At 42.5% G+C, this 14,406-nt stretch overlaps 1 protein-coding gene across 2 annotated transcripts; it reads left to right on the top strand.

Annotated features, from left to right (window-relative positions):
• Window positions 1-1,054: 1,054 nt before the first annotated feature.
• Window positions 1,055-8,264, top strand: crygs3 (crystallin, gamma S3). Of its 2 annotated transcripts, none has more exons than XM_061692971.1 (3): window positions 1,055-1,072; window positions 5,567-5,809; window positions 7,992-8,264. In XM_061692971.1, the coding sequence occupies exons 1-3, from the start codon at window positions 1,055-1,057 to the stop codon at window positions 8,262-8,264; spliced, it is 534 nt and encodes a 177-aa protein (XP_061548955.1). The 2 variants fall into 2 exon arrangements, with proteins under 2 accessions (XP_061548955.1, XP_061548954.1); XM_061692970.1 differs by lacking the exon at window positions 1,055-1,072 and adding an exon at window positions 3,838-3,876.
• The last annotated feature ends 6,142 nt before the right edge of the window (window positions 8,265-14,406 follow it).

The raw sequence follows: 14,406 nt of genomic DNA, 5'->3' as shown, positions 1-14,406 counted from the left end.
ACAGGAAATCATACAAGGAAAAAGGTTAGCTAAGAAGAAGAGTTTGAGTGTTCCGAGAGGCAGACTGCCATGCATTTTAAAATGTTGTAAATTTCTCAGCCAGAATCAATATTTTGCACTTTAAAAAAAAAAAAAAATTATCTTATTCAGTTTTTATCTGATATAGACAATGAGTATATCCAAAGTGTTACAAGAAATTAATATCTGAACCTTTTTTTCCCCGTCGCAGCCACCACAAGTTAGGACGCTGGCTTTGCGAAGCGAAGGTCCACGGTAATCGATCCCGCCCAGTGGGTCTGCGTTTGGTGGGACAGATGCCGGCGTGAACAACAAGGTGTCTCTCTCTCGCCCAGTCCAGTGTGACGCGATGCTCTAACAAGTGTAGTACGCCGTCCTCTTCCATCTGCCTTTGCCTCTGCTTGTGCTACAAGCAGTCCCATAATAAGTAAGAGCTTCAAAATAATGATGCTACACTTCAAATATGGTAATGGAATCCCTGCATTCACAACTATTCTATTTTTATAGGGTTAGGATTCATTCAAGAAGCAATAACAAAATCATGCCAATCTATGGCTTTTGGATTGGGGAACAGAGACTTTGTAGCGATTGGACTACAAATACTGAGTTGTTAAAATAGCAAGCACTGGACATTGCTTCGTCAATATGGTATGGTCATTAACATCATACTGTAGGTAATCTGATGTTTAAACACTGTATCAAACATCATTGTGGACTTCAGATATTTTGTTGGCTAATGGACTAGTGAATAGCTTCAACTCAAAACATGTTGGAAGCAGAGGCGCTAGAGATCTTAAGGCAGAACTCCGGAATATTTATGGGAGCATTTTTCTATTTTTATACGTTTCTTTGGGCTTAGACTGAGGCCCTTTTTCGATGACCCCACTGTCGGATTGTCTCGTGTGGAGATTAGCAGTAAATGCTGAGGCCATTGTAATGACAATGCTGTGTGCTGCACAGTGGGTGTATAAATCCACAACAGGCTTGTGGAGAATGTTCCGATAAACAAAAAAAGTAAAAGTTGTGAGGCCCAAACATGGAGCACGTGGGAAAGGTAGGAACATTTTGTAAGAAATTTCCACTCATGTGTCTTATTTTTTTTAATTATTTTATTTCATTTTAATAGCTTACTTTCCTTATATCAATTCGGTAGTGCCTTGACTTACTAGTTTAATTTCGTCCCTTGACCATGCTCGTAACTCAAATCACGCTTATCCCAAATCAACGTTCCCCAATTAAGTCAATGAAAATACCATTAATCCATACCAGCCCTCCAAACTCATTTTTCTTGTAAAGTTTTTTTTTTTTTTTTAAATAAGAAAAATAGCACTGGGCAGTATTGTATCTGTAAATATAATATAAACAGAATGTAAAGAAATACCGTCAACAGTTTTTCCTTTATTGTTACATTGTTACATGTTTCCCCGTGCCTGCGTGGGTTTTCTCCGGGCACTCCGGTTTCCTCCCACATCCCAAAAACATGCATGGTAGGTTCATTGAAGACTCTAAATGGCCCGTAGGTGTGAATGTGAGTGCGAATGGTTGTTTGTTTATATGTGCCCTGCGATTGGCTGGCGACCGGTACAGGGTGTACCCCGCCTCCCGCCCGAAGATAGCTGGGATAGGCTCCAGCACGCCCGTGACGCTAGTGAGGATAAAGCGGTACAGAAAATGGATGGATGGATGTTACATTTGTTTCACTCCAGGTTCACAGAACTTAATCTAAAATCTTTTTTTTTTTTTTTTTTTTTTTTTGTCTTTTGCCATACTTTCCTCATTTCAGCACCTTTTCACTTTTCATGGACAGTGGTCCGCAGTTTAGAAATTATTTTAATAAGATCACCGGTCCAAAAATGAACTAAGTCATAGTTGTTGTTTTTTTCAATACTGGATGTTGCTGACAGGCTATTACCCTCAAAATACTGGCTTTTCATTTCCCCATTGTTGCCATCCATTCAGTCCACACTAGTAGCCAGTTGCAGCTGTCATCCTACAATCTCAAAATTATGAGGAAAAACTTGTTGCTTGAATGGTGTTTTTGTTTTAAATGTGCAAACAAAAACATGCAACACATTATGAAAGGGACGATGTTGAAATGACATTGACTGTAGAGATGATCGTGGACTTCAGGAGGCATCCTTCGCCACAGCTGCCCCTCACCTTGTCCAGCTGCCTTGTGTCAACCGTCGAGACCTTCAAGTTCCTGGGAATTACAATCTCTCAGGACCTGAAGTGGGCGACCAACATCAACTCCGTCCTCAAAAAGGCCCAGCAGAGGATGTACTTCCTGCGGCTTCTGAGAAAGCACGGCCTGCCACCGGAGCTGCTGAGACAGTTCTACACAGCGGTCATCGAATCAGTCCTGTGTTCTTCCATCACAGTCCGATTTGGTGCTGCTACAAAAAAGGACAAACTCCGACTGCAACGGACAATCAAAACTGCTGAAAGGATTGTCGGTACCCCCCTAACCACCATTGAGGACTTGCACGCTGCCAGAACTAAGACAAGGGCGTGCAAAATCCTCTCGGACCCTCCGCACCCCGGTCACCAGCTCTTCCAGTTCCTTCCTAGCAGGTCTGACTAACTATATTAACAACATATTTTATTTTAACTACTCTTATATTACAAAAAAAAAAGAAATTCCATATTATCACAGTCTGATCATACACTGTTTTAACCAAAGCATTCTGATACAAATAATAGTTTCCTTGTAATCCATTTGTACAATTATGTATTCTATTACAAAAGAATCAAGGAACACATGTTTTCGATGGACATCATCTGCTTCTTCTACTCAACAATCACGTTCTTAGCGCCCATGGTTAGAAAAAATTTATTTGGGGCAATAACTGCACAAATGATCGACATGCCGTTCGCTACTTTTGTTTATTCATTCTTGCGTGTGTGCAAGAATTATTAGACTCCATCTTCGACTTCCGCATAGGGTGCCCATTGCGCCAATCAAATGGGATCACTTATATCATTTGACTCTAATTCACCAATCGGACGACACAAGACATTCACATGACTGTGTACATAGCCTTCATGAGGCAATCAAAATGACTCATTTTGGGGAGGGGGAAGCTGCACGACTGTGTTTATTTTATAGACTCCAAAAAACAACAGCTTTGTCATGCAGATGGTGAACGTTAGTGGACAGCCACTTTCAGGGCTCTCCAGAGACGCTGAATTGGGTTTAAGACAAGGCTCTGGCTGGGCCATTCAAGAACAGTCACTGAATTGTTCTGAAGCCACTCCTTCGTTATTTTAGCTGTGTGCTTAGGGTCCTTGTCTTTTTTGAAGGTGAACCTTCGGCCCAGTCTGAGGTTATGAACACTCTGGAGAAGGTTTTCGTCCAGGTTTTCAAGTACTGTACTGTTTGGGGGCTACCGAAAAAAAATTCCGCAGTCCTGATTGTCCGTTGCAATTGGAGTTTGTATTTTTTTTGGCAGCACCAAAACAGACTGTGATGGAGGAACACAGGACTGATTCGATGATTGCTGCGTAGAACTGCCTCAACAGCTCCTGTGACAGGCCATGCTTTCTCAGAAGCTGCAGGAAGTACATCCTCTGCTGGGTTTTTTTGAGGATGGAGTTTATGTTGATCTCCCACTTCAGGTCCTTAGAGACTGTAATGCCCAGGAACTTGAAGGTCTCGACGGTTGACACAGGGCAGTTGGCAGCTGTGGCGAAGGATGCTTCCTGAAGTCCATGATCATCTGTACAGTCTTGAGCATCTTCAGCTCCAGGCAGTGTTGGCAGCACCACAGCTACAGCCGCTCTACTTCCTGTCAATAGGCAGACTGGTCCCCGTCTTTGATGAGGCTGATGAATGTGTTGTTGTCTGCAAACAGCTGGGTGCGTTGAGGTGCAGTCGTCGAGCAGGGGTGTCCAACTCATTTTTGTCGCGGGCCACATCGTAGTTATGGTTGCACTGGGAGGGCCATTATGACTGTGACCCATATCGATGTATGATCATCTCATAATATTACACACAATATACACATCAAATTACCGGTAATAGATAACTAGTTTTGAAATCAGAGGTCAGTAAAAATGGTTTGTTCAACTATCATTCAATACATTTTAAAAGGGGGATTGGTAAAAAATTATAATAATACAATATGTCAACATTAATAACAGTGAAGACAATTTCCAGTTTTGGTGTTCTAACAAGAAACATGAATTTGAAAATTAGAAATTTGCTTTCACGAGCCACGTAAAATTATGTGAAGGCCCAAATATGGCCCCCGGGCCTTGGGGTTGACACCTGTGGTGTAGAGAGAGAAGAGCAGCAGAGAGAGGACACATCCTTGGGGTGCCCCGGTGCTGATGGTGTGTGTGGATGAGGTGGTGTCCCCCAGCCTCACCTGCTGTGTCCTGAGCTGGAGAAGCTTGGAGGAGAGGAGTTCGGGGATGAAGTGCAGTCCCATGTTGACTTCATCATTTACAGACCTGTTTGCTCCGTAGGCAAACTGGAGAGGGTCCCGTGACGCTCTTGAGGTGGTCCAGCATGACGCGTTCAAAGGACTTCATGACCACAGATGTCAGGATGACAGGCCTGACATCTGTGGTCATGAAGTCCTTTGTAATTACTGTATGACTAGTTGATGCTACTGAAACGCAAAATAATATTTTGAGTGAGTGTTTTACAACTACGCTCCGCCCATTGCTTTGCAAATTGCCTCATTTCCGTGCCGCCATTTCCTTCTACGTCATCTTCGGTGTGCCACCAACTGGGCCAGCGTGGGAAATGAATCGGGCATTCACTAAATATATATATATATATATATATATATATATATATAAATCAACTATTGAAGACTGCAGCGAGATGCTCGAGGAGCTATAAGGCTTAATCAGCATTTTGTCGTCTCCTTTTGTACTGGCTTGGGTGAAAATCTTTTTTTGGGGGGATTTCAGCTTTAACAGAACTAATTATTTACATTGTATTTATGTCATTAATGTATGTTTTGCAAAGTATATTAAGTATAAATTATAATAATAAAGTAATAAAGTATAATAAAAAAGTAAAAGTATAAGAGTGCTATTTTCCTTTTTAAAAAACACATTGACATTTCTATTTTTAAGAGGCTAAATTGGATTAATGGTATTTCCATTCATTTCAATGGGGAAAGATGATTTGCGTTTGGAGTGTTTTGAGTTACACACATGGTCACAGAACAAATTTAACTCGTATCTCAAGGAACCATTTTACTTACATTAATGCCCTCACATGCGGGAAAGGAGAGCCACAGTCACCAATGCACTTTATTTTCTATACAGCTACATTTTATGCTTACAATATTTTGGGGTGTTCAAATATGTTTACTATGTGTTAGAAAAAATGCGTTACAATCAGTTCAAATGTGTTTAGAGCATGTGGGAGGGGTAAAACTAAACAAATATATGTTTTTCCTATGGTCTCTCTATATCGGGAATTTTCACCCGTTGTGGGTGGGTCTGGAATGTATGCCCTGTGGTCAACGGGGGGGGGGGGGATTCACTGTATGCAGCAACGACAACATCCTCACTGTTTGGTGCCCAGATCATCTTCTACCAAGAGCAGAGCTTCCGGGGCGACAATTATGAGTGCAGCAGCGACTGTCCCGAGCTGAGCAGCCACTTGAGTCGCTGCAGGTCGGTGCGTGTCAAGAGCGGTGCCTGGGTTCTGTTCGAGAGGCCAAACTACTTGGGCGACCAGTACGTCCTCACCAGGGGCGAGTACCCAGACTACCGCCACTGGAAGGGCAACAATGACAGCATCCGCTCCTGCCACCTTATCCCCAGCGTACGTTCCTAGGGATGGTCTGAAAACATTTTCAAAGGAAGCTTCATTCCTGCTGTTTGTCTGCCAAACACATTCAGAATCTTGACGTCTCAATTTCATGAGAAAAAAAATTAGATTAAGAGTCTTATTTTTGCGATAATATATATTATGAGAAACAATAAAAAAAAGTATGGGAGTAAACTTGTAATATAAATCATAATTTTATGAGAATAAAGTTGTATTATTCCAGGAAAGATTTACAGGAATAAAGTCATCATGTTTTGAGAATTGAGTAAAGTTGGAATATTGTAAGGAAAAAGTTTTAACTGTAGAAGAATACAGCGCAATTTTATGAGAATGAAATTGTAATATTTGGATTCAAAATGTAATGAGAATAAATATAATGAAAAAAATGCTCATGGTTTTCTAAAAATACAAAAGTAATATAATTCGTAAAATTGCAGGGAAAAAGGCACAATTTTATAAGAACAAAATTATTATACGATAAATAATCCACAATTTTATGTGAATAACTATGATGAATAAATAGTCACAATTTAATGAGAAGCAGGAAACTTCATTTGACAAGAACAAAGTTGTACTATTATGAGAAGAAAAGTTGTAATTTTACGAGAATAATAATCATAATAATAATTGTAATAAGTTAATTTACAAGCATACAATTTTAACATTATGAGGACAAAGTCATAACTATACAATATATTACAATTTTATGAGGAAAAAAATGTACGTAATATTAAAGGGACAATTTGAAGTTCCATTTTTTTTGTCATAAGCAAATGGATGGATGTTTAAAGTTTGTATGAACTGAAAGAAGAATATTATTAAAAGAATCTTTTGAAAAATCCCCATCTGGGCCCATCTAATTGAATTTTAATTATTATTTTACAGACGGCACGGTGGTGGACAGTTTAGCACATCTGCCTCACAGTTCTGAGGACCCGGGTTCAATCCCCGGCCCCGCCTGTGTGGAGTTTGCATGTTCTCCCCGTGCCTGCGTGGGTTTTCTCCGGGCACTCCGATTTCCTCCCACATCCCAAAAACATGCATGCTAGGTTAATTGGATACTCAAAATTGCCTGGAGCTGTGAACGTGAGTGCGAATGTTATTTTGTTTATATGTGCCCTGCGATTGGCTGGGGACCAGTTCAGGGTGTACCATGCTTCTCGCCCAGAGTCAGCTGGGATAGGTTCCAGCAACCCCGCGACCCTAGCGAGAATAAGCGGTATGGGAAATGAATGAATGAATATTGGATGGATGGATGGCTGCGTGGCTGAGCTTGGAAAGCCACCGCGCACGTCACGTCGCCCTTTTCACCAAGTCGGCGGGTAAATTGATCGCCTCTCATATTTGTATTGACTGCATTCTATAAAATACAACATCAAACCGGTAACATTGTACAAGCATGTTTAACACAACGTCCCAACTTCATTGGAATTGGGGTTGTATTTTGTTGTCCAAGTTTAGTAAGATGGAGGCGTTTCTTTGTGCAAGAGCAAGGGCGGGGAATGAAATGAAGCCGTATTGGAATACTGCTAGCAGTTTGAAAACTTGCCCATTTTCCCTTAAAGAAGAACAATTTAATGAGAATAGATATAAGAAAATGGTCAGAATTTGTCATGAGCTGGAGAAAAAGTCACAATTTAATGAGATGAAAAATTGGAATGTAATCTAATTTATGACAAACTTTATGAGAAAATAGTCACAGTTTCAATGAAGAAAGTTATAATTTTGCAGGAAAAAAATATTTTAGGTTTTTTTTTCAGAATAAAGTTGAAATATTACAGGAAAAAAGTATTTTACAAAAATATGTATAATATTTCTGTCCAATAATACACATTGTATTCTAATATTTTTAAAATAAATGTTAATAATATTGTGAGAAATATTAAAGTTGTAAAATAGGCATTCTACCTGAATAAAATTGTAATATTATAAAAATGTAGTACAAATGTTTTTACAAGAATATAACGTGTGATTAAAAAAAGTGAAAAGAGAACTTTATACAAGAAAAAGAAATCGGCTTTATATACAGTACATGGTTTCCAGTCCTGGAACCTTTCTGACACACTTCGTACTGTATGTTGTGTTTATGTTTGTGTGTTTCACCATAATATGACAAATGTAGCCTGTAATACATGTTCAGTAGAAAAACGCATTCCATTCCTTGTTTGTTTTCCAGTTTTCCGGCACGTTCCGAATCCGCATCTTTGAGAAGCCTGACTTCAGTGGTCAGATGTTGGAGTGCACGCAAGATGTCAACCAGCTATCAGACGTTTGGTCCCCGGAAGCCGTCCACTCGGCCCAAGTGCAGGACGGCTCCTGGATCTTCTACGAGCTTCCTGACTACCGCGGACGGCAGCACCTGTTAGAAAGGGGCCAGTACCGCCGTTTCGGCGAGTGGGCCGCCATGGAGCCCACGGTGGGATCCCTCTGGCGCGTCCGCGACATTTAGATGCAACTTTACTTGAAATAATGAATAAAGATAGAATGCAATGAATCGGAAAACTTAATTTAAAAAAAAAATATATATATATCCAAGTAATTTTAATACTATGAAAATAAAGTAAAAAAATAATTAATTTTACAAGAATAACGTAATCTTACAAGAACATACAGTGGACCCCTAATTTACTTCGGCATTCACGGATTTACATATTTGCAGATTTTTTTTGGGAAACCCATCCACCAGGATTCACCGAAACCCCCGCTTATATGCGATATTTTCCCCTGATCCCCCACTTATTATTATCCTTTTTTTTTTTTTTTTTACTCAATCCCCCGTTTATTCATGTTTTATCGAGCAGAAAAAAATCATGGCAATTACAATTATCATCATTTTATTTTGCTTTTTACATTCGGGCCAGGTTCCTATCCCCTGCAAATAGCGGATGTCCACTGTAGTTGTAAATTGTAATATTATGGGAACAAGCCAATAAGGGATTGTTCATGAATGAAGTTGAAACATGGAAACAAGTTTGAAATTCCAGAGGCTAATGTTGTGTGGAAAAAAAGAGAAAAAAGTTGTAATATTACAAGGACAAAGGCACAATATTATGAGAACAGAGGGGGGTAAATTGACACAAGTCACACAATATTGTGGGGAAAATCTTTTATTTTACAAGAATTAAGTAGTTTCATTACGAGGGAAAAGGCAAAATTTTACACGACGTCAGTTATAATGAAATTAGAAAAAGGAAGGATAAATGTAATTTTATAAAAATAAAGTTGTAGCATTATTAGGTAAAAGGCGAAATGTTACAAAAATAAAGTAGCACGGTGGGAAAAAGAATAAAGGATCAAAACATGATGTTACAGGATTTTGTTTTGTTGCACAATAGATTTTCCCAAATAAAGTCATCGTAACAACAATTACCAGAAAAAAGAGCAACGTTCACATTTTTTTCTATACGGTTTATCGTGATTAGGAGTACCCGAGGAAAACCCCACCTTCTTTTTCTTGTGAGAACTTGGGTGCCGATGAGGCCACGTCGCGTTGAGCACAAAGACTCGACGGGATTTGTCAGTCAGAGCGCGGACAAGCCAGCTGGTGTTAGGGAGCTGATGACTCAGCGGGATTTGTTAGTCCAGAGCGTGGTGCATGCCAGCCGCTGCTGTTAGGGCTGATGCTCAGCTCACTGGCACGACACTGAGAACAACTACAACACAAAGGAGGCATGGCTGCCAGGTTGTCACCTCCCTGTAGTCAACAAGCCCTCTTGTGGAGGACATGTTGGATGTGAGCTTGTGGCGTATACTTTGAAGTTGCTGTTCTGAATGGGGGAACAACTGACACCCTAAAAGAAGCTATACCTCAAAAAAGCGGAGGGCTACCCAAGAAGTGGAGCAATACAGACAAACAAAGTGGATATCCAAAATAAAATGGGTTCCCAAAAATTAGGTATACCCCCCCCCCCCCTCCAAACAAAAAGCAGATTTGCCCCCAAAAAGCGAGGGATACCCAAAAACTAGATGATACTCAGAATGTAGAAGGATATCCATCAAGGAGAGGGTTGCAAGCCAAATTCGGTGTGGTCTCCAATTGTGTAGTTCCACTGATATCCACTAGATAGCAGCACTGTTGCGTTACAATGAGTGTGCTGCACCAGCCAACCCCTGCAAGTGGATGATGTCGACTCTGACGTCCAAATATTTGAAGTGCTACTGAAGAAGAATTAATTTCATGAAATGCAGAGTCGTAAATTGTTATCTTTGGTTAAGGTAATAACAAAAGAGCTATTGTGATTTAAAATCACACACACACACACACACACACACGTCGAGTATTTTTAAAAACGGTTTTCAAGTGAGGCCTACGTGACGTCAAGCTACAGAGGCAACTGGAAACACCATTACCATGGAAACCAATCTGTGCTCCACTTATCTGTGATCATCCATCCTGGATGTGAGACCTAGAAAGCACTGTTAACTTTTGCAACCCAGTGAATAGCTTCAATCATTATTATGTAGTATTCTCTCATTTGGTCGTTCCCCCCTCCCACTATGATTCCTCGTCTTCAGCTCACTTGGATTTTGTTCAAGCTGCTGTGAACTCAACGCGCTTTGCTCTGCTGACGTCTCCTTGCTCGTCTCAGTTGCATCGGAGAGAAACGCTTGACAGGCCAAACGTCCTCACGCTGCATTTAGCCCCAGCGTGCATTTGTAGACTTCGAACATCCACGAGTAGGGCTGCCAATCAATCGCAAAGTAAGTCGCAATTCAATGGTAATATCAACAGATGTCGTTCACCATATTGACTTGTATCACGTTCCGTCCATGGGACGTGATGCTGCAGTCCGGACAAATACAACAGTGAAAGAACAAAAGGCGTAGGCGGGTTAGACGGGGTATTGGTTATTTCCTAGTCCAGCGAAAGAGGGACTGCGCCGCTGTGGGAGTGAATACAGCCCATTTCAATCATGTCCAATCAAAACGGCTCCTCTCCTTCCCTTTAAATGCGGCGCAATGTCAGCCTCGACGGAGACATCTCTCTGCGGAAGAGGACGATGTGTAATCACCGCTCTTGGCCGGTGTGGCGACAGACAATGTGAGCGGGCATGCTGGATCCTATCCCAGCTATCTTCCGGCGAGAGGCGGGGTACACCCTGAACTGGTCGCCAGCCAATATATTTTATATATATATTCTTTAACCATGCTTGATTTTGATTCTTCAATTGCTTGAGCTGTTTGGTTGGTGTCTTTTCTGTCTTGCGAAAAGCTTTTAACTCCGGCCAGCGCCACAGATGGCTTTCAGTGCACATGCACACTAGCTAAAGCAAACACTGCTTTATGACCAAAGAACAGAGGGACTAAAACCTACCCAACACGCAGACGCATAAGCCCGGTGGTGGGTGCCAGTGTTTACAGTGGCTTATGAGGGGATCCTGGGAGGGGGCTATTTTTAGCTCTGGTTTCATCATTCCTCTCCTCTGCTGGAGCTCTCTGCTGCATTCTAATGAAGAGACCTTGTGTTTGCAGTGCGCTCACAAGACAGGCACAAGAACGCCCTGACATTCACACATTTTTCTCCCTTGCTGGAATTCAGTGGTTGACAATGTTGCGTTTGCACGAGGGGTGACGTCTGAGAGGCATGACCAAGATCGCCACAACGTTCGCAAAATCTGCAACACAACATATAAATAAAGCATGACAGGAAGCGAATGTTGCCAATGGCGCGCCAAGGTCATATGTTAATTTGTAGGCGAGGCTTTGTCTGGTTATTTGTTTGTGTCCGTGCGACGTCTTTTTTGATCCATTGGCCCTGATTTTTAGGTACTCTTCCAAGGTTGCCATTACATTTACTGTATAGGATATTGCACACATTGATGACACCATAAAAATGATCACATTTTCCCACAAAAGTGTCCATACTTTTTAATGAATAAAACCTAAAGGAAAATATTCTCGGTAAAACAAACAACAACAACTTAAATTGCTTCTACAGTTAACAGTTTTTGTTTTTGTTTTGTTTTTTGCTAAGAACTCACTTATTTGCAGGTTTGGTGCTCAGGCCAAAATGACTTTGGCACCATCTTGTGGCATCTCAGTGCCACCTAACTCTGTTGAAGTGAGTTGAGGAGTTTCATTTAGACATAAGTACTGCTTTTCTGCCATCTTGTGCCATCTTTCGGCAATAATAAACCTTTACTTATTTGAGGATTTTTGCTATTTTCTTCCGGACTCGGCCCCTATTACTCACCAATAGCGGGGGAACACTGTACTCAGACCCATCGCTTGACCTTATTCTTAAGGAGTGCACATAAATAAATAAAGTTTTGTTGAATGCATAAATTCAAAAAATAGAAAAGGAAAACAATTGTCATGAGTTGTGCTCTGCAGTTCTTTTGTTGGAGCTCGGGTAGCGCTTTCCGCCCCTCTCGCTCTCTCTCTCTCTCCACCTCTCTCTCTCTTCCTAGTAAACAGCACCACCTGTCATCAATCAGCCTTCATCACCACCTGCATAAAAGCCTGCCATATCCAAGACTCCACTGCCAGAGTATTAACGTTCTCCTGTGGTACAACGGCTCTCAAGCATACAACTGAGCTACGCCATTCCTCGCTATTTTTCTGACCTCTGTGTTTCTCCTTGTCCTCAGTGCTCCCTCCATGTCCCTCGCTGAGTTGACTTCTTCCACCACGCCGCCAAGCCAGCCGCCTGTTCTCGCCACCGCCTGCCACACGTTCCCTGCCTCAACAACCCACCAGTACGTCTCAAGGACCATCTCCATTCCCTTTTTCAATAAACCTCTCAGCCTCCGCCTGCTTCTGGGTCCAGTCTAAATCAACTCGTCACAGAATACTCTGGCCACCAATGGACCCAGCAGCGTTAAAACGACCCGAGAGCGCCGTGGTGAGCCAAACCACTACCTCCCCTAGCTCTCACTCCCGTATGACGGCTCCTGCTTGCATTCTTGGTTCTGCTCACAACACACCTATAATTGCGCTCATTGATTCCCGTAAAGACGATAACTTTATTCTTGAAGGATTAGTACATCAGCACCAACTCCCTCTCCAACCACTCCCGTCTCCCAAGAAAGTCACAGCCCTGAATGGGCGAGTCATATCCCCTGTCACCGACCAAACAGGTCCATTCACCCTCCTTATTTCTGGAAATCACCGTGAGGACATTTCTCTTTTTGTCATCCCTTCCCCTGAGATCCCTCGAGTCCTCTGAATTCCCTGGCTCAAAAAACATAACCTAGACTGCACGCACTTGTCAATCACTGCATGCAGCCCTCACTGCCATTCACACTGCCTGCTCTCTGCCATACCGCCCTCCTGTAAACTACCATCGCCTGCCACACCTGTTGACCTCCCGAGTACCCAAAGAATGTCATGATCTCTCCCCGCTTTTCAATAAAGAGCTGTCCATTTCTCTACCCCCCACAATGCCCTTATGACTGCGCAATAAATCTTCTGCCGGGAGCACCTCTTCCCTACCGGCCGTCTCTTTAACCTCGCCGCCCTGAGAAAAAGGCCATAGAGGATTATATCCATGATTCTCTGGCTTCTGTACTCATTCGGCCTCCCTCGTCTCCAGTAGGGGCCGTTTTTTTCTTTGTCGAGAAGAAAGATACCACTCTTCGCCCCTGCATAGACTACCGGGGACTCAATGACATTACCGTAAAAAATAAATCACCACTACCCCTCATGGATCCGTCATTTGAACTCCTGTGTGACGCCCAGATATTCACCAAATTGGACCTACGAAATGCGTATCCGAGAGGGGGACGAATGGAAAACTGCTTTCAATACCTGCCTCGGACACTTCGAATACTTGGTCATCCCGTTCAGATTAACCAACGCCCCTACAGTCTTCCAAACATTCATCAATGACGTCCTCCGTGATATGTTAAACCGGTTTGTTTTTGTTTACTTGGACGTCCTCATTTTCTCCTGTTCCTCCGAAGAACACCACAGACATGTACGCCAAGTCCTCCAGTGCCTCCTCGAAAACGGCCTGGATGTCAAACCCGAAATATGTGATTTCCACCTCCCCTACGTACACTTCCTAGGCTACATCATTGCCAAAGGACAATTGCAACCAGACCCTGCCAAAATCCAAGCAATCATTAACTGGCCCACTCCCACCACCTGCAAAGAACTACGTTTCCTCAGGTTCGGCAATTTCTACCGCCGCTACATCCGCAATTACAGCAAGGTCGCAATTCCTCTCACTAGCCTTATATCCACCCGCTCCCCGTTTCAGTGGACCCCGGCAGCATCTCAAGCTTTCCACCAACTCAAGACCCTTTTCACTAGTGCTCCCATCCTACGCCATCCCGACCCTTACCTCCAGTTCGTGGTAGTTGACACCTCAGACACTGGGACAGGGGCCGTTCTCTCACAGTGGGACCCCTCTTCTCAAAAACTTGCCCATCCCAAGCCGCCCTTGGTCCCAAATTGCTCTGGACTTCGTTACCGGCCTACCTCCCTCTGAAGGTAACTCAATCATTACCACTATTGTCAATCGCTTTTCCAAATATGTCCATTACGTACCCCCCCCCAAACTACCATCTACCTTTGAAACTGCTAACCTCCTTGTCCAGCATGTCTTTAAACTCCACGGAATCCCCATCGATATTGTCTCTGACCGA

Source organism: Phycodurus eques, chromosome 12, assembly GCF_024500275.1.
Source record: "Phycodurus eques isolate BA_2022a chromosome 12, UOR_Pequ_1.1, whole genome shotgun sequence".
Classification (NCBI taxonomy): Eukaryota; Metazoa; Chordata; class Actinopteri; order Syngnathiformes; family Syngnathidae; genus Phycodurus; species Phycodurus eques.
The sequence above is the reverse complement of the archived record's forward strand: the minus strand, read 5'-3'. Positions and strand labels throughout refer to the sequence as shown.